The 25169-nt window shown below is 43.7% G+C and overlaps 4 protein-coding genes across 6 annotated transcripts in view; 1 reads left to right on the forward strand and 3 right to left on the reverse strand.

The window, feature by feature from the left end:
• Positions 1 to 393: 393 nt before the first annotated feature.
• Positions 394 to 8811, reverse strand: si:ch211-14k19.8 (mucin-5AC). Of its 2 annotated transcripts, none has more exons than XM_053418620.1 (11): positions 8137 to 8811; positions 7325 to 7693; positions 5076 to 6926; positions 4916 to 5004; positions 4757 to 4815; positions 3820 to 3983; positions 2854 to 3019; positions 2541 to 2732; positions 981 to 1202; positions 661 to 820; positions 394 to 569 (listed from the first exon to the last, which is right to left on the reverse strand). In XM_053418620.1, exons 1-11 carry the CDS (start codon positions 8177 to 8179, stop codon positions 495 to 497), a joined length of 3390 nt encoding a protein of 1129 aa, XP_053274595.1. In that variant the 5' UTR covers positions 8180 to 8811; the 3' UTR covers positions 394 to 494. The 2 variants fall into 2 exon arrangements, with proteins under 2 accessions (XP_053274595.1, XP_053274594.1); XM_053418619.1 differs by having other exon boundaries at positions 394 to 572.
• Positions 8812 to 9407: 596 nt separating this feature from the next.
• pin1 (peptidylprolyl cis/trans isomerase, NIMA-interacting 1) lies at positions 9408 to 12985 on the reverse strand. Its single transcript, XM_053419222.1, has 5 exons — positions 12802 to 12985; positions 11012 to 11094; positions 10624 to 10732; positions 10431 to 10541; positions 9408 to 10309 (listed from the first exon to the last, which is right to left on the reverse strand). The coding sequence occupies exons 1-5, from the start codon at positions 12857 to 12859 to the stop codon at positions 10200 to 10202; spliced, it is 471 nt and encodes a 156-aa protein (XP_053275197.1). The 5' UTR covers positions 12860 to 12985; the 3' UTR covers positions 9408 to 10199.
• A 69-nt stretch (positions 12986 to 13054) lies between these two features.
• ubl5 (ubiquitin like 5) lies at positions 13055 to 15243 on the forward strand. Its single transcript, XM_053419223.1, has 5 exons — positions 13055 to 13198; positions 14069 to 14133; positions 14451 to 14534; positions 14634 to 14671; positions 14953 to 15243. The coding sequence occupies exons 2-5, from the start codon at positions 14078 to 14080 to the stop codon at positions 14994 to 14996; spliced, it is 222 nt and encodes a 73-aa protein (XP_053275198.1). The 5' UTR covers positions 13055 to 13198; positions 14069 to 14077; the 3' UTR covers positions 14997 to 15243.
• Positions 15244 to 15930: 687 nt separating this feature from the next.
• LOC128436998 (proto-oncogene vav) overlaps positions 15931 to 25169 on the reverse strand; it is an 18343-nt gene continuing 9104 nt past the window's right edge. Inside the window, exons 5-29 of one of the 2 annotated variants that reach the window (XM_053418958.1) lie at positions 24796 to 24854; positions 24561 to 24626; positions 24283 to 24391; positions 23958 to 24047; positions 23790 to 23858; positions 23543 to 23646; positions 23346 to 23445; positions 22951 to 23046; positions 22640 to 22708; positions 22207 to 22293; positions 22035 to 22120; positions 21801 to 21936; positions 21593 to 21702; positions 20526 to 20627; positions 20351 to 20445; positions 20238 to 20257; positions 19737 to 19773; positions 19511 to 19647; positions 19006 to 19071; positions 18736 to 18767; positions 17733 to 17843; positions 16862 to 16949; positions 16634 to 16763; positions 16245 to 16396; positions 15931 to 16153 (exon numbers count right to left, since the gene is read on the reverse strand). In XM_053418958.1, the coding sequence (XP_053274933.1) occupies positions 16100 to 16153; positions 16245 to 16396; positions 16634 to 16763; positions 16862 to 16949; positions 17733 to 17843; positions 18736 to 18767; positions 19006 to 19071; positions 19511 to 19647; positions 19737 to 19773; positions 20238 to 20257; positions 20351 to 20445; positions 20526 to 20627; positions 21593 to 21702; positions 21801 to 21936; positions 22035 to 22120; positions 22207 to 22293; positions 22640 to 22708; positions 22951 to 23046; positions 23346 to 23445; positions 23543 to 23646; positions 23790 to 23858; positions 23958 to 24047; positions 24283 to 24391; positions 24561 to 24626; positions 24796 to 24854 (2205 nt within the window). In that variant the 3' untranslated portion in view covers positions 15931 to 16099. Of the gene's footprint in view, positions 16154 to 16244; positions 16397 to 16633; positions 16764 to 16861; positions 16950 to 17732; positions 17844 to 18735; positions 18768 to 19005; positions 19072 to 19510; positions 19648 to 19736; positions 19774 to 20237; positions 20258 to 20350; positions 20446 to 20525; positions 20628 to 21592; positions 21703 to 21800; positions 21937 to 22034; positions 22121 to 22206; positions 22294 to 22639; positions 22709 to 22950; positions 23047 to 23345; positions 23446 to 23542; positions 23647 to 23789; positions 23859 to 23957; positions 24051 to 24282; positions 24392 to 24560; positions 24627 to 24795; positions 24855 to 25169 lie in introns of both variants that reach the window. The other variant, XM_053418957.1, reaches the window with a different exon arrangement.

Raw genomic sequence — 25169 nt, forward strand, 5'->3', positions numbered from 1 at the left:
GAACAAGAGACATTGATCCCACAGGCCTAAAGCTTGCATTATTCTCAGACAATTAAATTTGAATTAGTTTTCTTGATTACCTCAGCCAGGGAGATGATCTTTTCAACCCTGTCCATTTCCGTTGGTCTGTGAGCTTGTTTGTTTTAAGCAGGATTAGACAAAACCTTTTGGACGGATTAGAATGAAACTTGGTCAAAAGATCCATCAAATCTTGGTGTGGATCAAGATCCAAGATTTTCTTTAATTTTGTGAGATTTTTATCAGAATTAGCTGTTTTCCCAGGGAATAGTTCATGGATTAATGAATAAAGCTGGATGATTGTATTTTACAGGAATTTTCAGAAACATATAAAAACGATTTACTTAAAAAAGATACACTTATACACATCTACTCTTGTTGTTTCACAATTTTTTTATTACAAAAAGGACATTTGAGCAGTAGGATATCAAAATGAGCTGCAGATCCCAGTGTCTGGACAGATTCTTCACGTGTAGTCAGGCAGTCCAGCTCTTCCCCAGGTCCACCAGCTCCATCCCTTCACAGTAAGACCGAGGCCTGGAGATCCGCACCTGCTTTCACACGGGAACAACAGCATCACATAATCACATAATGAAACCAATTACATCCCTTTGGAGCGCACACATAAAACCCAGCGCTCACCGTGGGCGTCCGGTGGGAGGCCAGCTGCTGCAGGAGTGGGAATGGAGTCCAGTGGATGGGTTCCACAGGCCAGCTACAGACGGAGAGGTCACTGGCCTTTCCCGAGTCCAACACGCCTTCCCCCATACTCATCTCACTCCCCCTCCAAGCATACTGAGAGCTGCAGGTGATACACAGAGCCAGAGGTTGGAAGTAACATAAGATAAAGATCAGGAGAGAGAAAGAATTTTCATTATTTATTATTCTGAGGTAATGTCTCCTACATTTGACGTTTTTTGAATGTATGTGGGTGTTTGTGTGTAAGTCCGCGTGTTGTGTACCTGTGTGGGTAAATGGTGTTGATGTGTGTTCCGTGGCTGGGGCAGGTGGAAGCCAGTGACAGCGTGTCGTCGTGGTAGCAGCATGGGCGGTCGAGCGCCCGGAGGTGCAGTAACTCATCGGACCGCGTGAACGCAGGGTTGTCCATCGAGTCGGCAGAGCCCGCCCACGAGCGCAACCAGAACCGACCCGACAGCTCATCAAAGTGGTTGAACCTGCGATAGCTAAACACAGCAGATCATAACGAGGGTTGAATATTAAAGACTCACAATATCTAGATTATAGTTGAAATAAATGGCTGTGTATAAAAGGGAGGGATCTGAATAATCCCATATTCATTCTGCAGCATGACGACATACAGCCAGAGTCATAAAGAACTATCCTCAACTAGAAGGGCCCTCAGTAGAATGTGTACCCACGCCATAGTTCCTTTAAATTCAATCAAGCTCTTGATGAATCGATTCCTGTCAGTCTCAACTGTCAATCACAACGCTTCACCCCATTTTAGCAAATCAATTAAAGAGTTCTTTTTCAATTTGATCAAGATCTGTGAAGAAAGATTTACGGGCAATGAAGACATGAGACTATTGCATGTGCTCACCCAGCACTTTATTAGTACACTATACCTACTGGGCAGGGCCTGTGTAAAAAGGCTAAATTCCTTGGATTCCAAAAGATTTCCGAGGAAACGTTCCTTTAAGATTCTGATCTATGTATCATCATAACTGCATTACGTCTATGCCTCAGTCAATATCCTGTTCCACCACATTCCAGAGATGTTCAACTGGATTCACATCTGACAAATGGTTCCAATCTGATAACTGGTGCACATCCAGATATGCTGGATATGTTTCACTCCAACGCATATCTGATCAGCTCAGCTCTCATCCTCAGTGAGTGTTTTCAACAGCACGACTCTGACACCTAGTGGACTTTAATATAATTACATGTACTGTACATGCAGAGTCAGTACAGTAGTCTAAGCCATGTTTTGTAAAATGCATAATTATTTTTACCATATTTGTTAAGACGTGTGTTATATTGATACTTAAAAAGCCCATTGTGTTTGTATTAATTATGTGGTATGTTGGGAAGAATTGTGCACTAATAAACTAAAAGTGGGGTCTTTGTAACAGTGGGTTATGCTCAGACCTGCAGCAGGCTTCTAAGAAGCTCATCAGCTCTTATTAGGTCGATCACAAGGTCAATTTGAAACTTTTAACAAAGACTTAAAGGAACTGAAATGAATTTAACTTTTTTTTAAATCCACCCATTTTATGCTGCTTACCTGAACAGAAATGATTGTTATTTAGAACTTGGACAAAAGTACCATTAATAAATGAACGTATGCCTTTTCAACCCTCATTGTCTTTACATCATACAAGTGAAACCCTGTGTGAAATATCACTCATTGTTTATATTAACGTTTGTATTGTAGGTTGCATGTTGGAAGAATTTAATTTCCAGTAATGATGTGTGCAAATATTATCTAACACACGACAATGTTGTTCCTGAGTGTTGTTATAATATGTGCGTGTACACATCTGTGAGCGAGTGTGTACCTGCTGCGGGTCTGATCCACTTTGGCCTGGATCAGAATGGCTCGGTAGCGCCGCACTGCCAAGAAGGCCAAAACGCTGATGACTGTCACCATGATGAGCAACACGGCAAGACATGCTCCCACGAGGCGCCCTCGAGTCATCCTCACGTCACACCTCTGACCCATGTACCAGAAGTCCTCTCCTACCAGGCAGCTGATCCACAGAAACACAGATACACACACAGGCATGTCTTCGATTGGTTCATTAGTGTACAAGTAAGTGCACCTCTGAATGAGTGTGTCTCTGTGTGTGTGAGTGTGTGTTGTGTTCTCACCGGCACACTGGAAGTTGTCCTGGATGGTGCGTGCAGATGCCGTGGTTGTGGCAGTGGTCGAAGCGACAGACAGAGGAACAGTTATAGTTTGCAATGCCGGGCCGGTACACACATCTGTAGCCTGAGGGGCACTGCAGTAACCAGTCACACACGTCCCCCTGCAGACCTGGAGGGGAGAGGAGGTTTGTGTCATTCTGTGTTTTCAATTGTGTGTTTGCGACATCCCCTTCCTGTCTGTCTTTGCCCCTTCAACCCTAATCAATATCTGTAGACTGCACAGAAGCATATATTGATAATACTGTCAACATAACCTTTTAAATACGTCTGTTGCATCTAAATGTTAAAACACATCGCAGATAAAGGGGCATGCGTTCCAGGAAATGAGTAATTAAAATAATGAATACAGGTTTTGGACGTGTTTATAGTCAAATGCTGTGTCACCCTGCAACCCCACGTGACAGTAATTCCATCTTCCAACCTATGAATCCACCAGTGAACAGTTAAAGAAATGACTGAGGATGGTTTATTCCTCACATCACGTGTTCAGACCCGCCCCTCGAGTTATTGTGAATGTGCACACGGCAAACACAGAAAGTGAAAGGAGCATGATGAGCACATTCCATAGTAATAGTTTAATGTCAGAGTAAACCCAGATCGCTCATCAGATTTATCATAATTGGATGATGAGATTAAGTGAGTCATTCTCACATTATTATGATGTTTACATTAGTCTTCCTGTAACTGGGTTTACTCAGTAAGAGGGTTAAGAATGGAATTTCCTATCAGGTAAATGAAACCCCTGTGGTTAGGAGCTAACCTGGCAGTTTAAGTATGTCGGGTCATTAGAGAAATGACAGGAAATGACGGAAGAGAGGTGGAGAAATGCATGAAGCAAACATCTCTGGCTGGATTCAGTAGCCAGGTTGCTTTTGATAGAAGTAAGCAGGCGCCTCAGCAGAGTCTCACCTCCCAGCGTGACGTTGGTGATCCTGGACGTTCTGAACCACCTCCCCTCACGAGCAGCCTGAGCGAGGCCCGTCCGCTCCAGCAGCGACGTGGGGCCCGTCTCCCCGAGCCACTGCAGAGCTCCACTGGTTTTAAACTCCACCAAACTCTGCACCGCGTGACCACTGGAACCACAGCAGAGCGTTACATTCACCTTCTAGCAGTCAGCAAACCACATTTTGTGCCAAGTCAATTCATCACTCATTCATTCACAGAGTTTGAGATCGAGAAGTTTGACCTGCGAGAGCTGCTTTCAGACATGCACTGAGGTTAGGACATTTTCCCTTAAAGTTTCTACAGAAACCTAGGGGTCTAAGTTTCCATAGGTTCTGTATGTGAGAACTTAAATGTCCAAGTCAGCTGCTCCAGACATTTTCAGAACTTTTCCTGCCAGGCCCCTGGAAAAATGTCAGTGAGTCCACATCAGGAAAATGTGTGGAAATTAAAGTTGTTGATGTTCCCAACACACTACAGACCCAAAAGTGGACGAACACAAATATGTAAGGATGAAAAAGAAGAGCCATACATGTAGAGGACACCGATGAAGATGTCAACTTGTAAAGACAACAAGAATCGAGCATGATAAGGGCTGATGCTGGCGTATATACGTCATGTCCTGCCTGTCAAAAATGTGGGGGTACAACTTTCCAGAAATTCTTCAGGAGACAGTGTCTGAAAACAGCTTCTGATTCGTCCTCCTGGCACCATCAACATGTCACAGAACTCACAAAACTCAAGCCAGTGGTCGGTTGAGGTATTTCCATCTGGGTCAAAGAGATGGATCGACAACCCCAGAGCCGAGCACAAGTGTTTTTCAGAGAATTCAATGCTAAATTCCGTGACTTGAAATCAATAGCAACACGTGATAGGGCCACACTTTGGCTCTGCACCACCTCACCTGCTCCAGACTCCCAGCAACCTGCTGAACCCTGGAGCTTTCTGCAGATATGGCTCCATCTGAAGGAAACAGGGAGTAGGAGCTTTAGTCACACTACATAAAGCTGTTTATTAGTAGGATTCTGCCTGCCAGTGTGTGTGGATCTACAAAGCCCCTCACCCAGGCAGTGGTGTCCTCCTCCAAACCAGCGGGGGCAGCAGATCTGGACTCTTCTACAATCATCTGAAGCAGCAGCTCGATTGACTCCCCTGTACGGAACCAGCAAATAAATCCATTACAACAGGTCTGGACTTTGTTAAGAACACAAAGCAAACATTACCTTTCACAGTTGCAGGCCGGTCTGGAACGATGTAGAACCTGGGCGTCGGACTGGTTGAGGAGCTCCAGGTGGGGGCGGAGGTCAAGGCAGACGTGGTGGTGGTGGTCTCCTGACTGGGATACTGGGTCCTCCGTGGTGGAGGTCGCCGCGGTGTTCCAGCTGTGGGAGTGTGTGTGGTTGTGCTGCTGGGAGACGGCTGTGTGGTCTCATCCTCTGCTTCTACTTCTACTTCTCTGTAATCTGAATTTGCAGTGGTGGGCGGGGACAGAGTCGAAGGTGCAGTGGTGATGGAGCCGTGGGGCTGTGTGTGCGTGGCAGGGATGTGAGTGGAGGAGAGCGAAGGGTCAGGGTGTGAGGGTGTGAGGGTGATAGTTGATGTAGGCTCGGTTTCGTCATCAGCGTGCATGGTGGGCGTAGGGACAGAGGTGAGAGACGGGGGCGTGAGAGACGGGGGCGTGCGAGTGGCGTGAGAACTTCCAGAGATCGTGGTGTGTGTGTACGAGGGTGCAGGTTGATGTGGGAACGTGCTGGTCTGCAAAGGAGGAACAGGTGAATGTGTGGGGGAGTGCTCTGTTGGGAGTGTGTCAGTGGGACGCAGTGTAAACGTCTCAGTGGTGGTTTCGGTGGCGGCTGAGTTTCCACTTGCTGTCTCGCCCTCGGCCTCGGTAAAGGACGGAACTGTGTTTGCATCAGAGACATTTGTCTGTGTGCTTTCTGTTCCTGTGTGTGTCTGTGTGAATGCGGCGGGTGTGTGAGGAGAGTGTGTGAGGCCTTCTGTGCTTTGTGGAGAGTTGGTTTCACTCTGTGTGGAAGAAATGTGAAGCTTCACCGTGCTGTCCATTTTGTCAGATGCCTCAAATGAAGCAGCTCCACTGGACACGTCAGACGTGGTGGATTCAAACGAGCTTCGACTTGTGTTCGGCTGGAACGACCCGGCCCCCACAGAGCCGACAGCAGCGTCCGACTCCGTGATGTGGGCGGCGGATGACTGATGAGTCTCAGCGTGTGCCCGCGAGGATGTGGACGACCCCGTGGGTTCGATATACGTCTGTGCACTGCTTGCGTCATCCTGCGGGGGTTCGGTGGGCGATTCCAAAGGGTCCGAGGTGATGGCGGACGTCCGATCGGAGTCGAGTCCGTCTGTGCTTCTCTGGCTTCTCCAGGAATGGGGCCGAACCTCTCCAGGTGTCCCACTAACCGCTGCACCACCTGGGACAGGGACGCTCCCACTCTCCCAGGTGGTCAGTGAACGCAGCTCAGGGAAAGAAGAAGAAGTGAGAGACCGGAAATGGTTGAAGCTGGATCGAGAGGTGTGAGCTTGTGTGGTTTTATGTTGACCTGCGTGTTTAGGTGTGAGACTGGTTGTGTATTTGTATGTGCCTGTGCCAGGAGAGGTGTTGGAGCCCCTGGCTGTTGAATCGGTCGGAGTTTTAACAGGCTCGTTGCTGGGGTTTGTTTTTGTGTTGGATGCGTCTGTGTGGAGAAAATAGGGGTGTGTTGCAGATAAGAGCCTGTCGGAGCGGTGAGCGGCTCCAGATGTATCCGCTCCATTGTTTGGCCTTTCCTCAGGAAGAGGGAGAGTTCCCGTCCCAGCCACACCACCGAGTCCCTGCAGGGGTGAGGTGGGGTGCAGCAGGCCCCTGTCCCGGGAGGAGGGACCAGACACAGGCCGGGGCCCCGGACTCAACTCCAGAAGGTCGTGGCGCTGACCTCTGACGCCCTCCGTCCCTCTTACCGCCTTTTCACTAACACGACTTGAAAAGCTGGTTCCTGTCGGGGACCAGTGTAGGAGGTCTCCGTCTGGATGTGGGCTGGTGTGGTCCTCCGAGGAATTCCTCTCATCTTCCTGGACTGGATAACCAGGAACAAACAGAAAAAAAACAGAGAGGGGGACAGAGTGAGGAGAGGCAGACTGGAAACCACCACAACATCTCTCTCTCTCTCTCTCTCTCTTTCTCTCTCTCTCTCTCTCTCACACACACCACAGCGAGCGTGATAAGAACTTTCCGACTGACAGATTTACAGCTCGCAGCACATTTTGAACAATACATTTCCACAGGAGGAACCACAACATTCCTCTTTTTTTTTCCCAGCAAAGACCAGTAGCTCCAAAACAAGTCTCTTCAAAATGTTATTACGACAATTAGATCAAAGTCTCGTGATCAGGGGGGGGGGTGCAAGGGGGCAGACAAGTGGGGCCACACTGACTCAATAAGGCAAACTGGGTTATTGCGTAAACAGTTTCTCACCATAATAGGACAGCTGAATTACATTGGAGGAGGTTCCTGCTCCCGTCCAAGTGAGGGCGGCTTGGTTTCCGTCACAGCCAGAGAGCAGAGCCGTCCCTGTGCCCTCCAGGACCCGATCCTGAGCCTTCTCGCTCCTGACACATCGAACCAAAACGCTCGAGTCACCTTCCAACCCTGCTACCTTCAAACCTAACGTCCTACCCGGAGGAATGTGGATCGTCCAAGTGCAAAGTGAAAGCTGGTTCATGGAGTTGAGCCCTTGGGTGACACTAATAAGTCCAGGTACAGTGAGACTAAGGCGGCCAACGGGCCCCTGGTCCAGGCTGACATCTCCACCACAGCGCTGGGGCGACTGGGCCAATGTTTTATCTGAGGAGAAAGAAAAGGTATATTTCACCCAGTTTAATTATTTATTCATTTATGGGACACAAGATGTGGACAGTTGATCATGAGATTAATTAATTTGAGGATTGTTTAAGATAGGATAATGTAATTCTTATGCAATATAAGCTTAAGGAAGTCAGTGATCTGCAAAGATACAAATAAGAAACAGAAATGAAACAAAAGGGTTTTGAAATACTTCTCCTTCCTTTCTTTTGTCTTGTATTATCTGATTTAAAACACTGAGTTGACCACATAACTTGACTTTCTACACAGAAACCCCCACAAAGCAGCACTGGGGGGGCTTTAAAGTACCAAATACTAGAAGAGCAGTTTCAGACAAACATTAAATCCAATAAAAAAAGAGAGGAAGTTAATTTAACAACAGTGTGTGTCGGCTGTGAGGAGCAGTGACAGTCAGATGTCGTTACCTGTTGTGATAATAGAAAGCAACAGGCAGGCGTGGAGCAGCATTTCCAATCCTGAGACATTTCAGAGTCGGACACCAGTTTGATCCCAACTCCATGCAGAGATTTGCGATATTTTTCCGACGTGGAACGATGAGAACGAGCCCACGGACACACACCTCTGACCCAACTGAAGCGGAGAGGCGTCAGGAACTTTCCTCCTCCATCGTCTCCTCGGAGCGGAAGCCTCGGCGCTGTCAGCGCTGCGTAATGAGACGCACGTGTGTGAGGAGCGCGTCCCGCAGGGTGTGGGGGGGACAGGGGGCGGCAGAGGAGACAGCTTCCCTGGGCCTTTACACGGCCTCCAGGCTCCAGGTCCTTTGAAACTGTCCGAACCTCCGAGGATTCAAAGGGAGGAATCCGGTGCGCGCTGCGGGAGATGCGTCTTTACGCACAGCGTTTACGCGTCACAGGAAAACCATAACCCACAGGAGGGACGGAGACATGAGGGCGGGGGCGGTTCATTAGTCACTCTGACACTGAACCAAGTGACATGGCCGGATCAAACTGTTCAGGGGGAGACATCTGTCGTTGGACACCCCGAGCTTCTTGATGTCATACCCACCATGCAATGTATTTCAAAGTCGCTTTAACAAAATCACAAAAATGTTGGTTTTATGCGATGTAAATTTACCTGAGACCTTCACCATCATGCACTTTTCTGTAATTGATCTTCACTTCCGTATGGAGGGGTTTCAAAAATAACATAAAAAAAATTCCCAGACCTCACTTGAACAGGTTTCACTTCACTTTCTACTGCTGTTGATATATAAGCCGTTCTAATGAGGGATGGCATTGTCTGTTGGTTGGTCCACTACTTTGCAGCGGACTGGAATATCTATACACCAGTTAGACCTATATAACTAGAATGGCACTCAGTCTTCTGGTGAAACTAAACTACGAAACCTAAATGTTATTAAGATCTGAACCAAATTGCTCAAAGATCAGCCCCACTGAGTCTAGCTTATAAAAGAGAACTGAAGTAAGAGGGTGAACATGACTTTACTTGTGCAGATGTTATCTGAAAATGAAGTTACTGGACAAACATTTTTTTGGTCAATTATTTGGGATTTGGGCCTAAAGGATTTATAGTATTTGAAACAATTACTGTACTCATTTAATTAGAGGCCATTCTGCACGTCCATCTTTTCATTTCATCCAACAACACATGCACACACAGATTTGTGGTTAGGTTTCACAGAGGAGCAACAAAAAAAGAGTCGACCTGAGCAGGATTTATAGAAAAGAATTTCCTTTATTGATGGAAGAAGAGCTCCAATGAACCGACAGCGTGACAATTCATCTGAACCTCGATGCTTTTAAAAGCTGCGGAGCTGCTTGATAAAACCTGGAAGTTTTCAGCGGTGCCATCTTTGCATATCCTCGGGGGGGGAAACGTGCACTTTTTGAAGCGGATTATGAAATGAAATAATTCTATGTTTCTGACTCTCTGCGAAGGACACGTTTTGTTTTTTTAAATCAAAGCTAAATTTAGAGAACTTTCTAAACTTCTTTCTCTGACTCAGAGTTCTGCAACCGCCAAAAAGCATCTATTTTGTGAAACTTAACACAGATAGAGGAATCGCTTTGGCACACAAACTGTAGAACGTTAAATAAAACAGAATGGTCCTTTTCAAAACATGCACATACAGAAACACACAAGCTTTTTTTACTGACACATTCTCAAACTTCACTCGTCAGGTGAGAATGTCTCCACGGGGCGGTCACAGGCACTCCTGTCTTTTTTATTAATAGCATTACTGTGGTTTATAATGAAAGCTTGAGGTCTTACAGGAACAATCTGCAACACACCTTGATGTGCAGTGTCGTCTTATAACTCATACATGTGTGATGGTGGAACAAAAACGACCCATCTTGGAATAATTGGAGTCAGCCCAGAGGCTTTTGTAATATCGGCTGTTTGTGTGTTATTAAATTCAGTCAAAGCACTGGTTGGGTTAGACTGTGGGTGTGTGTGCATGTGTGTGTGTGTGTGAGCAGATAGTACAGTATGTGGCTTCCTGTGTTCAGCCAGTACGAAGGATGATGTGGGTCCCGGACTCAGTGAAAACAGGACCGCTCATGTCTCCCACTTTGAGAGCGAAGGAAGCGTCTTCAAATGGTTTCTGCATCTGACCTGAAACAAACACAGATACTGACGTTAAAGCAAAATCACACCTTTTCTTGTCACAAATACATATATACAGTACTATGTATATATAATATATACATATACACTTTACAGTATCGTGTTATACCTTTGCCGAACAGTCCCAGGTCTCCACCGTTCTTAGCTGAGCTGCAGTCACTGAACTGTGAGGCCAGGTACTCAAACTTCTCATCTCCAGACTTGATCTGTTCTATGTACTCTGCACGGAAGAGAGAAACAACAAACAGATTAAATACAGAAATCCACCACATGGATTTACACCTGTCCCCTGCCTGCCTTACTCTGAATGAGATCCAGGGCCTCGTCTTTAGATCGTGTGATGGTTTGTTCCCGCCAGGAGGACGGACGACGCGACTGATTGTGCTTCACCAGGAGGTGGGAGCAGCGGACCTGCGTGACAGGAGAAGAAACCAACAAGAAGAAACAGAAACTAATCAGTGTCAGATCATCCAAGAATCAATCTTAATGATCAGAGACGGGTCTAGAATGTATTACAATTTTGGTGAAGATCTGGGCAAAAAGGCAGATCCTTGAAATTCTCATCACATTCTTTAACGTAACTTTAACTTTTTTTGTTGTCATTTTCTCCAATTTCCCAGGAAATAATTACAGCTGCATTGTTGTGATTATAATAATAAAGAGATATAAAAAAGATATATTCATAATAACCTTATCTGGTTCTCCTCGGCCGTCTCCCACTGGACGTTCCCACTGACTGGCGTTAGTGATGTGGTTGAAGTAGTAAACTTTACCTGGAGGCGGAGAGAGAGAGAGACAGAGAGAGAGAGAGAGAGAGAGAGAGAGAGAGAGAGAGAGAGAGAGAGCGAGAGAGAGAGAGAGAGAGGGAGAGAGAGGAATTAAAGCTTCTATTCAGACACATTCTGAAAGTGGAACAAGCTGAAAACAACACACCGACATTCACTCTGTAGCGTTGATAAGGCCAATGGCAGGAATTCAGTTGGATTCTAGTTGTCACAGCCACAGTGACACAATCACTGGCATCGTGAAACTTTACATAAAAATTATTCTTATCACTACGCAGTGAGATGTGCAGGTTTTATATGTGAGAGTTGTGAAAGTTCTGGAGTTGCATTGAGGTGTTGCCATCAGTGGAGTAGTGAACAGTTTGCTTGTTGCCCCCATAAACAAATTACAGTTTCTTATTTTACTCCTGTCGACATTCAGCAGCATTTGAAGCCATGTTTCTGACCACCTGCTGCATTCAAGTACAACATAGAACATAATGTATAGTATAAATCTTTACTGTCCTCCAGGTAAATAAAACAGACACATACCCGATGGTGACATCACACATTATAATAGCATATGTCAACATTTGTGGCTTAAATCTCATCAGTCACTTTGCACAGTTAAGAATTTGAATGGTTCTCGGGACGACGGACCTTTAAAATAAACATTTATTTGCCAGAGACTCTGTAGCGCCTCCCAGAGTTCAAAGTCACCAACTAGCTTCTTGTCCATGTCAAAAGTTGAGCTGATTTTGCCATTTTAACATTCCTGTAGCGTGATTTCTCAGCTCTACAGTTTAAATTCACCCTCTCTAGCTCTGTCTTGGTGGAAATCATCTCCCGAGGGAAAGATTCAGCTCTTCAGCGTCTTTTCAACAACTCGTCACCAACTCTGTGTGTCTGTTATTCAGAAAGAGGGCGTGTAGAGTACAGTGGGTGTGTCAGATGTTTTTCTGCTCCCTGTTGTGTGAAATAACCATAATATTATCTCATATTAGATCAGTGTTAATGATAAAAACATCCCCATTTCCACCTGAACCTCAACATTTCCACCACTTCCCAGGGAATAACTCATGAATCCTGATACATGATGAGTTGCACATTTAGGGAACTAATATCCGAGTGTATCAATCATTCAATAAATTTGTATAGCCAATATTAACAAATCACAAGGTGGGATATCCTCTGTTCTTAACCCTCAACAATAGTAAAACTACCAAAATAAACACATTAACAGAGGGAGCAGCTTAAGAGTGTGATGCGCAGCCCCTGATATGAAAAACAGGCTGTTTTTAAAATGCTCTGTTTATATATAATAGAATAAAAAACCTGCACCGCACGTGAACCTGTGCTCCCATATGTAGATGCAGATGTAAACATGGAGCTCCCAGTGCGCAGGTGAGGCACTGGGAGCGGAATGACGTCATGCAGGGCCCTGCAGGTTGAATGGATCACCATCAACAACACACCCCGTCACAACCAAAACACACACAACACACACACAGAGACAGACACACAACACAGAGACAGACACACAACACAGAGGCAGACACCTCAACTTCCAGCCTCTCCCCCGTTAAACATAAACTTCTCCTCCGCCTCCTCTCATCACTGGAGCCTCGACGCTGGAGCTGTTAGCTTCCATGCTAACTTTACTACGGATTACCATTTGATCCGGCGGGCTAGCTTATTCGCGCCGCGTTTCATTACCTGAACTGCGGCTCATTCTTTTCTCCCATCCGGACGGTAGCTTCTCCTCGTCTGCCATTATTAATAATTAACTATTAATATCGATACTTCCCCGAAGCGACGTTTCTTTAAGTTTGATTTCAATGTGGCTGCCGTGAGACAGGCCGGGGCTGCAGCTAGGCGAGTTACGACACTCTGCAGCGGCTTTACGGTACGGAGTTGTTTTCAGAAAGCGGGCCCGCCCTCTCTGGGGGTTTCTCTGTGTTCATAGGCTGATAGGTGCTGTCAATCATTACGGTGCTCGTTTAATTGGTCGAGAGGCCGCTACGCATACTGCAACTCCTTTACGGTAAACGGCACGGAGCGTTGCAGAAAACACCACTGAAGACGGGATATTTGATTTTCTGTGCGTTTTAAGGTAAGAATAAAACATTAGATAGACTTAAACTATAGATAAAAGCTAATGCTAGGTGTTACACGTTTACTTTACGTGTCTGCAGTTATCTATGCAACAATGCGACGGTGTTAGCTAATGCTAGCTAAACAAAACAACCTGGTTTTAAAGCCAATGCTTCTTCCAGATTCACTATAACTTCTAACTATATCTAGCGTTGTGTGTTTGCTCAGACGTCAGTGTGTTAGCAACACTTAGCCTAAACCACAACAGCTCAACACAACCTACCCACAGTGTGTAGCATGTCTTACCGTTGAACCACGTTGCTTTATGCTAACAGGTTCTCTCTGTGGTTTGGTGCATCACATTCAAATCAACGAGGGTTAATGACAGACACACGTTTGTGTAACACACTGAATTATAATAATAACAACTATAATGATAATGACAGAGTTGAATAGAAACTTAATCTTATAACTTATTAGACAGGGTAAGTTAATTTGGATATGTCAACCACAAGGTGCTTTTACATAAAGAAGATTAAAGACACGATGACATGTTGTAAAACTTAGTCCAAACAAAAAGAAGTGTTTTAAAGTTTCAAAGAGATCTGGACAAGGAAAAACCGAAGTTCTTGGATCTGCACCAAAACTGAATGGATTCTTCCCTGATGAGTTGTTTTAGTGTAATCGTGCTTTTTAAACAAACCTACAAACAGACAGGGGTTAAAACATAACCTCTCTGGAGGATGCAATAAAAGGGGGAAAGTATCGGTGTAGTGGGAGGATTAAGTTTAATTTATACTCTGCTCTTTATGGTGTGAGGGTTTGGTTTTAAATCGACTCATTCATTCATTTATTTTTAATTTTCGATCTAATGTTATTTGTCTGACAGGAACCGAAGATGATCGAGGTGGTCTGCAACGATCGTCTGGGCAAGAAAGTCCGGGTCAAGTGCAAGTATCCTTCACTGAAACTGTGCAGATGTGACGCTGGGCAGAAAACAGAACGGCTCTAATTATGAGTTGAGTTGTAGATTTGGTAAATGAGCAGAAACGTGCTGTTACTCTGTCCATGCTGTCCTCTATTTCAAAAATAAAATGCACAGTAATCTTGATGAATTTATCAAAAGATAAAAAGGATCAACTCTCCAGTTGCTAGACAAGATGTAACAGGATGATTTCAGCTAACATCCTGTTAACCCGGGTTAGCTCAACCACATGTATAGAACAGGGCTCTGAAGTTCTCCAGCTCCTTCCTTAACCTCCATGTCTCAGCTCTGAAGATACCATCGGAGATCTGAAGAAGCTCATTGCTGCCCAGACAGGAACACGGCACGACAAGATTGTTTTAAAGAAATGGTGAGCTCTCGTCTCAGATTCTGCCTCAGCTGATCCCAACACATGTATCTCTGGCTGTTTTTCTATTACTGGCTTAATATTTCTCTTCTGCTCCCACAGGTATACCATATTCAAGGATCACGTGTCTCTGGGCGACTGTATCCTTTCAACAATTATTCCTGCAGTTCTCTCTGTGTGTGTGTAACTCAGGATTTACACTCTACCAACAGTTTTTTGTATTTCTTCAGAGGCATCTGATCATTTTTAGCACCAGCAGTCAATACATTGTGTAAACTAAGGACACCCTGTGTGAAGTGGTGGCAAAAATCTTGCATATTACTAGAATGTCTCGGAGCACTTATCTATGCCAGGGTCAATCTTACAATTCTGATCAACAATTGTTCTGTCCTGAGCCATTTTACTTAACCGACCTCTGCAGATGAAATTCATGATGGGATGAACCTGGAGCTGTACTACCAGTAGACCGAAGACCACACACGATAATGCTACACACACCACAGAGACAGGCACCACACGCACATGGATATGACTCGATGGATTGTGTTGCAGGAAACCATCATGATCAGAACAGAAGAGAATCTACATTGCAGAAAAACACACATTGAATTGACGAGTTTTAGCTTTTAATTTTTGCTGATAAATTTGTATGTTGGATGTTTTGCAAATAATTTTGTTTTGATATTTTGGAAGTAAAGCTGATATTTACCTACCAACAGAGCAGTGTGCTGATCATTGTTGTGCATCATTTGTTTCCTCATGTGGAGTGACTGAAATAAATGTTGTGCTTGTATGTGAAGGTTAACAACACTCGTTACCTTTTGGTTTACATATTCCTACTGAATACAAAGATTACACTTAAAAAGTAGGATTTGTCTTGCACCTCAAAAATGAAATCTTAGTCCAACAGGCCCTTTTTTTAAATACAGAAATAAAAGAGGTTTACAAAATTGTCACTTAGACATCAATATCCTACTTTTGTTTTTATCCAAGAGTTCTTTCCTATGAAATCAAAAAATGTCAAATCTATCTTGCACAATGTTATTGGTTCTTTCTTGGCCTGTGTGTCGTTGTTCTGAGGAAATCTGTTAAGTAGTTTTCAAACAAACATAACAGGAGAGAGAGCACAACTTAACATTGACAGCGATAATATTGCAGTAATCCTATAAAACAATGTAATGTTACGTTTATTTAAGAGGCATTTTCTTTTTCATTTTTTTGAACTTCTAATAGTAATGGTAAAAGTTGTAAATATTCTTCAAGCACTGTTTGTTCTGGTTCTATTTATTCACAGGCTTTAGATAACTTTAATTAGGTTAGGGATGTGTTTCCTAGATTCCCTTTGTAGAATTTGCTAAGCTTTAACCAGTATAATGAAAAATAACACAAACAAACCAGCTATCATCTGATCATTTGAAAAAAAAGTTTTATTCACATCACTAGATCACAAGTAACAGCATCTCTCTCTCCCTCCTTCACACACACACACATGGGTTAATGCAATCGATGGAAACCAGTTATCACATCGACTCTGTGTGGCTGTGGCTCCTCCCAGCTCTGGATCCACGTCAGCAGTACTCCGAGTAGTCCTCGTCCACGTAATTGGATGGGAACAGCCCCACCTGGAAGAGCGGGAGAAATACAGGTAAGAAAAAATGAAATAATAAAACGACCCTCTGTGTTTAATGTGTAGGTGTTTTGCCGATTCCTCACCCGGCCGTACACTTCTCCTCTCCACCAACCGCTTTGACCTTTCTTGGACAGGATCTTGATGGTGTCCCCCTCCCGCAGCGACAGCTCCGAGCGGTCCCTGGCGGAGAAGTCGTACCTGGCCCTCGCCACGCCGAAACTCTTCAGGCTGCCTCCTGTGACACAGAGCCCATGTGACACCAGGGATAAGCTTTAATGAATAGTTTGACATCTTGGAAAATGTCCTTTTTTTTTTTTTTACTGTAGCTCTATCACAAGGTGTTCTGCAAAGATTCTTGGTCTCCTTGGACAAATAGCAATAATTTGACCTCTTGAACTTCTTTCTTTACATTTTCCCCAAAACTGACTACACCGACACGTTCCTTTAACATGGAGTGACAGACGCACTGTACCTGGTGTGGTGTTCGGTGTGGTGTCGGACGAGTTGCTCTCCTCCGGTTGTTTGTGGGGCGTCTGCAAAGTGGTGTCCACATCCTTAAAGTACTCCTTCAGGGAGTTCTTCTGGTAATACTGAATCAGCTCCTAGCATGGGAGAAAGAGGAGGAGGAGAAGTTGATTGTAACTCTAGTGTCAATGTGTGTGTAACAATCATGAGGTTTCCGACTGGTGTTCAAACTCACAATCACACCCTTGAATGCTTTCTTGTCATTGATGCGGTACAGGCCCTCAGCGGAGGTGACCTTAATGTGTCTGATGTCCATGTTGAACCTGAGGGAGAGAGAGTAGAGGGAAGGTTCACACAGATGTCCGACACGATGCATCCTTGGTTTTCACTGTGACAGTTGAGCGATGGCGATGCTGCTCTCAAAGGAGGAAAAGCAGATGTTTCCAGTTCTGCAATCAACAGGTGTTGCGTGACAACGGCTGAATGGAACATGAACTACACACAATCAACTCAAATGTCCCCGGGAAAGAAGTGAAACCTGAGCTCTCCAGTAATTTATTTAGATTTTAAACAGACCATGCATCTGTAAATATCAGGGTGAAATCAGCTGAAGAGTTAAAGGTTTTGTTTGTAAATAGGGCAGCAACTGAATTTTTGTTGTTGTTATTGATTAAAGCGCTAATGTCTTGATTAATCGTTTATCCTTCGTTCTATTAAATGTCGGTAAATTGTGAAAAATAAACATCACACGTTCCAAGAGCTCATAGGGACGTCTTCAGATTGACCAGCTTTGTCTAATAGCTCAGAAGCTGGAACCTGATAATTTGGGGCTTTTTGTTTTGAGAAGGAGGAAACACAACGTTAATCTGATAAATTAAAGTTACACAAAAACATTGCTTTAACATTTCAGTGTTTTAACGTGCACCTAAGATCTGCTTTTACACTATCCTTAATTTTATATATGTTTATTTATTCACCTTAAAACTATAAACTGAAAGCTTTCAATAAAAATAAATATTATATATTTTTGTCCAGTTCTGGGTTTGTGGATGTAAACCTCCTATAGTGAAACACTGCTTGTTATTGATGAACTAATGGAGACTCACTTGATGCTGATGGCGAACTCTCCTCCTTCTTTCTGCCGCACCAGGAAGGTTCCGTCAGAGCGGGACATCAGCAGGTTCTTGGCCCCGGTTCTGTCCATGTTCCCAGCAAACCTGACAATCACAGTCACAATCAGAACAGTATTCTTGTGCTTAAGTAACTTTTGAATTTAAATAATGAGGAATAATTAAAGAAATATAACTAATTGTACGGTTAACACGAATGTAGAAACTCACAATATCCAGGAAGTGTCACTTGTTGCCCAAGTGGCTGTTTCAGAGTTTTGTTTTTGAAGTTGTGGCATGACTTCATATTAGATGGTCCTGCTTAACATTTATAAGCCGTACACAACACTTACTATAATACTATACTGTATTTGAATGTATGTACAAGACGTTTTTACTGATGTAGAGTCAGTAATTGTAGTCTCCAATGAGGTCATAGCGTGTTTTATTTTATTACATCTGAGTTTTACTACATTTTCATACATTCCTTTTTTAATGCGTCAGCCTCAGAAGCAGTAACAGTTGTTGACAGATGCAATAACAACCTGTTATATCTGCTTTATAGTGTGTATTTAATGTTTGTGTAATGCTTATAAAATGCTCAATATTTAGTCTTGGTGGAAAACTCCTATGTGACAGCTGCCACAACGTTCATACTTGATATGACCACCAGGTGCTGCTAAAGTCAGACATTTTAAAATCCTACACAGTGACTTAAAAGAAAAAACTGTTTTCTAGTACACAGCACTGGACGCCACTGATAACTACAGGATTTTTTGACCTATGGACAATAAGAGTGCCATGTTTATTTTAAAAGCAGCAGCTTTTTTCAGTGTCTGCTTCTGTTTTATTAATTTTTTTACGGCTCTAAACGACAGTTACTCTGGGTCAACGCTGTCCTCTTCCTCTGTCAGTGCTGCACTGCAATACAGGAAGAAGAAAACAACCACTGGGGTTAAGGGTGGCTTAGTGATTTAAACAAGTTCCTGTCGATACTCACCAGTTGAAACCAGACAAGTCAGGAGTCGACCTCTGGGAAAGAGAGAGAGACCATGCAGAGGGTTAGACGCGACACTTTGCAAAACTCATGTATGTGGTCATGGTGGTAACTGTTTGTCACTTCCTACGACTGCTACTGTTGGTGTCAGCAGCAGCAAGTGGTGGACGGCTGCTACAAGCCGACAGGGAACACAGGCCTAAGCAGAAGATGTGTTTCTTTTGTTTGTAACTTGTTGCTGTCGGATCGTGTCGGCCGGTGGAGGGTACTCACGGGGACGTAGGGCTGAACCTTTCGACAGGGGAACCATCCCATTGTACCCAGAGTCAGGTTTCTTCCCTGAGGGACACACACACAGTTTCATTTATTTGTAAAGTTATTTATTTACTGCTTGGAAAGTAGTAAAAATACACAGCAACCAAGAAAAAAATATAGATGTTATCTGATTTACACAGAGAATACGAAAAGGAGTTTTACTGATGGTTCATTTCATATCTAAGTGTCCCAGTTAACCATGAACAAGAGCAGGACCCTGAAACTGAAGCAGCTCAAAGGAATTCAGTCATTAGGGTTTGATTTATCCTCCCAGTCAAAACCTTTCACATAAAAGGAACCACATTAAAGCAGCTTGACAAACGGGTTGTGCATAAGTGAGGTAACGGAAGATGGAAAATGAGACGCAGAAGGAAGGAAGACAAAAGACAGAAGCAGAGAAAAAGCCTTGAAAACACAACAGAATCAAGTGTGTTGGCTTCAGTGTGTGTTTCTCTAACTTTACCTCCCACCACTGCAGGTCGACCTCGGCACGGGACAGCTCAATGATGTCCCCTTTGGACAGGTGCAGCTGCTGGCCAAAGCCCACGGGAGGCGGAGGCAGCCCGTAGTACTCCTGACACACCTCCATCTTGGGAAATCCTGAGGAGCAACGAGGAGAAAGAGGAGACGTTTCAGAAGGAGAAGTACAAAATGTGCAGTGTTCACATTTACAGCGGCGAGTTCTTTACCAACACCGGAGTTTCCCGAGGACTTCTGTGTTTTATTCTGGAGGAACAAGAAGACGAAAGAGCCAGAATCAGATCTCAGGATTTATGTATTTGCAGCAGACACATTTTCAAGGAGACATATGATGCCTATTCAATTTGTCTGTCCCCCCCCCCCCATATAACCCAATTTCCGACATTTACTACACACGCTGGAAGTGGTCGACCAATCACCAGCTGACCAATCAGAGGCTTTATCATGAGTGGGGGAGGGGGGGGGGAGGCCTTAAAGTGACAGGAGCTAAATCCAAGCGTTTCAGTCAGAGGCTGAAAAGAGGAGCTGCAGCGAAGGACAGCCGGAGTAAAGTAATTTGTTTTCTGAACATTAGAGCAAGTAAACATTTTCAAGTAATAACCAAAATTAAAAGTTATGAACCTAGCTATTAGGGGTTATACTATCTCCTTTAAAGTAGAGGCAGTTGTTTATAACTGCTACAAATATAAAGCCAAAGGTTAATGTTTTACCTTCTTGGTCCCAGTATGATCTGTAATAACAAGAGGAAAATCAATGTGAGATGTTATTACTACCTGGAATCATGATTCTGATCATAAACACATCCACGTGCATGTAGACAGACCTGAGCTTCGCCCACAGGGAGGTACTCGGCCTAAACACTCTTTATGTGCAGCCATTTTACAGCGAGTGCAGCGATATCCCTGGAAGAAAATTCCCCTGCAGACGACAGACGCAGAGATTGAGCCTCAGCTGTCAAGTGCTTGTTGCTTTTTATCGTTTCTCGGAGCGAACGGTACCTCAGCAGCATCGAGCAGGCCTTGCAGGAGGTGGTGTCCTCGAAGCAGTGCATCTGGAAGTCGTGGTTGTTGGCCGTGGCGTTCTCTGGACACATGTTTGACCTGCAACCATGAAGAACGACTGATTTGACCAAAGCAGGGGAAGTGAGTCCTCTCTTTTATACTTGCAGGTGGAATTCATTCAATGAAGGAGAATACACGTGGTAGTGAAGCTGCAACACTAATAATATAATGACCAAATAATGGAACTTTTGCTCACTTCCTGTGATGAACAATCAGCAGCTCAATATATTTACTTCTTCTCGTCTTCTAATGTTTTAAAGTATATTATTACATCCGCCATGGAGGTTATGTTTTCACCTCCGTTTATTTGGTTAACGCAAAAACCACACTATGGATTTCCTGAGCTACTGAAAAAGCTTTTGGTGCATATCCAGAAAAAGAGGAGGATCCAGGAATCTATCTGTGACATTGTGAGATTGGATGTTTTGGGACATTTTAACAGATTTATAATCAGAGGGTAATTCCGGGATCTTGATTAAAAAAGGAAATCAGGAATATTAAGGGAACGGATATTTTATGAGTGTGTGCGAGTTGCTGCAGATCCAAATAAACATCTAGGCTCTAGCAGGTTTAAAGTTGGTTTCACAAGGGGACTGGAGGTCCATAGCTACACTCTTTTCTAGGTATGGAAGCCTATTAGTTTTTTTAATAAGAGATTTATTTGGCCAGTTGGGAGCGAAGCAAGTGAACACAGCTTATCGTCACTTTTTAAGTTGGTTATGTGGATGTGATAGCACACTTGATATTTTACACATCCAGCAGAAATGGATCAACATTATAAATCAGGAAATAATGCTGAATCAAATATCAACTGGTTTCTAGCTCTGTCAAAAGGTCCAACGCCTCCCGAGAGAAACGTCTGAGCTGCTCATTGTTTGTTTGGTCTGCAGTTTGATGCTGAACAGGTCGTGAGCAGTGGGTTTGTCAGAGCTTGTGAGAAAGTCTGGTCCACAAAACGAAAAGTATGATCGACTATATGTGCATGAACGTGTGTGTGGACTCACATGGCCATTTGAAACTGCTCCAGCCATTTCTTCTTCACTTCTCTGGTTTTGAAGAATAAATCGTAGCCACACCTCCCGAAACAGTCCAGCAGGAGGAACAAGTAGGACCACTGCTCTCACACAGACACACAAACACACACACACAGTATTATAGGTGTACTATCAGGTATTTTCAGTCGTGCAGAATGAAGCGAGACGAGGAGAAAACCTTTTTATTGTCCTTCTCTCCAGTGGTTTCATCTCGTATCTGGAAGTGCTGAAGTTCGATGACTTCCTTTAACTCAAACGACTCCCCGCTCTTCTTCTTACACACGAACATGGCTCTATCGAAGAGGAACGCATGCCTGACAGACAGCAGAGTACACACAGACACAACAAAGGGTCAGATCCAGGGTATCCACGCATTGGGGAAAGTACTCAGAGACACATAAACAACACACACCGGTCGTGTTTGGACTTTTTCTCCGTGCTGCTGATCTTCAGCTCTCCGTCAATCTTGGGGCGACCGTAGAGAGCGAGCGACTGAGACTGGACACAAGAGGAGAGGTGGATGAATGAAAAAAACAAATAACAGCTGAAAGTAAAAATATTAAAATTGGAAACTGTGACCCCACCAGGTTTTCTATGGACAACTGGAAGGTGGTGATCTGCCTGATGATCTCGTTGTCTCGCTTCACCTCGTTGACACTCTGCGCCAAGTCCTGGGAACACAAACACACACACACACACACACACACACACACACACACACACACACACATAAACAAACAGAGGATAGTTTATATTCAAGATTCAAGATTTTTATTATCAAATGCACAACAATAACATTAAGCAGTCGCTGGCAGTGAAATGCTTGAGTCACAGGCTCTCTTCTAGCAATGCTCAAGTAATTAAAACCTAAAAAATAAAATAGAAATAGTATAAAATAGAATAAAATAGAATATCAAAATTTAAAATAGAAAATAAAGTATATATATCTAATTATATACAAAAAATATCATGAATTGAAATCAGTAATTGAAGTAAAACTCAAAAATACACACTTACTCTCATGGCATCAAGAGCTGTGCGCAGGTTGTCCTTGTCTGTTGGGTCTGTGGTGTGTTTCATCAGCTCCTGCAAACACAGATACACCACATCAAATTACAGGTTAATCCATGGACTGTAAATAAAGATGGATGACACATCTCCACCTCCTCCCACTATCCAGACATGAGGGGATGGAGCCGTGGTGGCAAGGTTTCACTGAGACATGCACTCGACCAATCGTGAATCAGTCGAGATGTTTCAAGCCATTTTACATCATCATATAAATATTAAACACACAGACGCTCACACACACACACTCACACACTCACCTGTAACAGCAGGTGGTATTTGAGGACCCTCTGTATCGGGACCATGAGCAAATCGCGGAGGGAGAATCGTCCACTGTTTGCTCTCTTTGAACATTCCTGAGGGAAAAAGAGAAGAAGAACGTGAACATCTGCAGCAAACCAGTGTCATGAGGAAGCTGCCGATTCAGCTTGTTTCCCCTAGTGGCCAAATACAGTACTGAAAAAATAAGATTAATATGTCAATCTAAAATCAAATTTAATTTCCCAGATAAGTCTGTAAATAATAGAGCGAGTGAAACAATCTAAAGCTTGTATCGACGAAAAATGATGTCACACATATAATATCTTGCTTGCTCTATTCTTCTGTGTGTGTGTGTGTGTGTGTGTGTGTTTGTGTGTGTTTGTGTGTGTGTCACCTCCAGTTTCATCTTGATGTCTTCCCTTGCGTTCGATAAACCTTCGAGGTGCTTCGTCGCTGTTTCCACCTGACTACAGTAGTGACCATACAGTAAGAGCCTGAGGGGTTAAGAACATAAAAACATATAAAACACACAATCTACATGTTTTATTATAGCATTATTAATAGATCCAATTAAAAAAAATACAAATGTACCTCTCCTTGTAGCTCAGAAACACCAGGTAAAGATTCTTGGCTCCATTATTTAGGATGGAGCTCCGGACCTCTTCCAACAATTTACGATGAGTGTCGGCCAAATCCTTTACAAACACACACACACGCACACACGCACACACACACACACACGCACACAAGCACACACAAAACACGTCAACAAAGCCAATACATGGATTTAAACCTGCAAACACACGTGACCTGGCATGTGGATAATCTCCTTCTGTACCTCTATGTTGATAAAGATGCTTTCGATGTCTTGATCCTGGAGAAACTTCTCCAGAGGTTTCATAAAGTGCTGCTCAAAGGAGAAGGTGTATTTGTTAGTCGTGTCTTTAATGTCCATGTTTGCATGCTGGTCCGCGGAACACATCTCAGATCGAGGGCGAGTACTCACCTGTAATATCGACTCCAGTGTGTCCGAGTATTTCTCCTCCGTCTGTCTGATCTCCTGCAGGCAGCACTCTCGTTTGTCCACCGTGGGTTTCTGCTGCTCACAAACACACAAAACGAGGTGAATTGTTGAGGTTTATCTATTTGCAGAGACAATTTTAATTTTGTTTTTAACTTGTATCCTGCAGTTAAATCTTCTGCTTCATCAAATATACTTTTAGCTGCTTAGGTTCCATTCTCGTTAAACTGAACCTTACATATTTTGAAATGAAAGACGCTCTTGTGTTATTTATCATTTCGAGGTTTGTAACTCAACGTTAACAACTCACAATTTCAGGCTGTTCTTCCGTCCTCATCAAATCCTCATAGATCTCGTCCCCCTCGTTCTCTTCATCCTCGACACAGTCGTACAAGTCGTCGTCTTCGTCCACTGTGTCACTGTGACACACACACACAGACACACACACTTTATACAACTTTTATTTTATTTGGAAATCTTTCTCTTGAATTCGGTAAATACAGCAAACCATAAAAAGCAAACCCAAACCGACAGCTTTTCAAGGACTAACTCTCTTTTTGTTTATCTTAAAAAAAAAATGAAACTCACTCTATCTTGTCCGACAAGCCGCTGTAGATCTCGTCATCGGTGGAACATCCTTCCAAAGGAAAAGGCCTAAAGGAAGGAAAGTGTGCCTGAGTCGTCCATCTTTGATACCGTCTATGGTTTATATATTGACATTATAATAATAAAACCCAAATGTAATGTAATGAAGGAAGATAAATGAAGAGGACGTGTTGCCCAAAAACTGCATTAATCCCAACAGAGGAAGAGAACTACTCACTGGAGTCTTCTTTGAATCGCAATGGAGGAGTGAGACAGGATGGACAGAGTGTCTATGACCTGTGACACAGAGACATTAGGAGTAGTTATGATATCCACGACAGCGTGAGACACAGACACACACATTATATAAAAGCTGCTTCACACCTACGACACGAGCGCAGAATACATCTCCCCCCCGACCTGGTTTCACTCTGACTCGGTTTGACAGCTCTAAATGAGAACTGCAGTATCATGATGAGTGATTCCACTAAACCAGTTTCATGAGAAATTGAAGAAGTACTTAGTGTTTTAACGTTTTATTAGCTAAGGTTTATTTTATTAGCTAACAATGGTGTTTCCAAGAAAAAAGAAAAAAAAAATTCTGTTCTGTGT

This window comes from Pleuronectes platessa, chromosome 3 (genome assembly GCF_947347685.1).
Source record: "Pleuronectes platessa chromosome 3, fPlePla1.1, whole genome shotgun sequence".
NCBI classification, from domain to species: domain Eukaryota; kingdom Metazoa; phylum Chordata; class Actinopteri; order Pleuronectiformes; family Pleuronectidae; genus Pleuronectes; species Pleuronectes platessa.

Excerpts from the sequence above, each read along its gene's own strand:
- si:ch211-14k19.8 (XM_053418619.1), bottom strand. The coding sequence starts at position 8,179 with ATGCTGCTCCACGCCTGCCTGTTGCTTTCTATTATCACAACAG. Across the intron at positions 7,694-8,136 it reads GCTTTCTATTATCACAACAG|ATAAAACATTGGCCCAGTCG; the intron begins GTAACGACATCT and ends CTTTCTCCTCAG. Across the intron at positions 2,733-2,853 it reads GGACAACTTCCAGTGTGCCG|CTGCCTGGTAGGAGAGGACT; the intron begins GTGAGAACACAA and ends TCTGTGGATCAG.
- pin1 (XM_053419222.1), bottom strand. The coding sequence starts at position 12,859 with ATGGCAGACGAGGAGAAGCTACCGTCCGGATGGGAGAAAAGAATGAGC. Across the intron at positions 11,095-12,801 it reads AAGAATGAGCCGCAGTTCAG|GTAAAGTTTACTACTTCAAC; the intron begins GTAATGAAACGC and ends CTCCGCCTCCAG. Across the intron at positions 10,542-10,623 it reads GGCCCTGGATCTCATTCAGA|AGTACATAGAACAGATCAAG; the intron begins GTAAGGCAGGCA and ends TCTTCCGTGCAG.
- ubl5 (XM_053419223.1), top strand. The coding sequence starts at position 14,078 with ATGATCGAGGTGGTCTGCAACGATCGTCTGGGCAAGAAAGTCCGGGTC. Across the intron at positions 14,535-14,633 it reads AAGATTGTTTTAAAGAAATG|GTATACCATATTCAAGGATC; the intron begins GTGAGCTCTCGT and ends CTGCTCCCACAG. Across the intron at positions 14,672-14,952 it reads TCACGTGTCTCTGGGCGACT|ATGAAATTCATGATGGGATG; the intron begins GTATCCTTTCAA and ends CGACCTCTGCAG.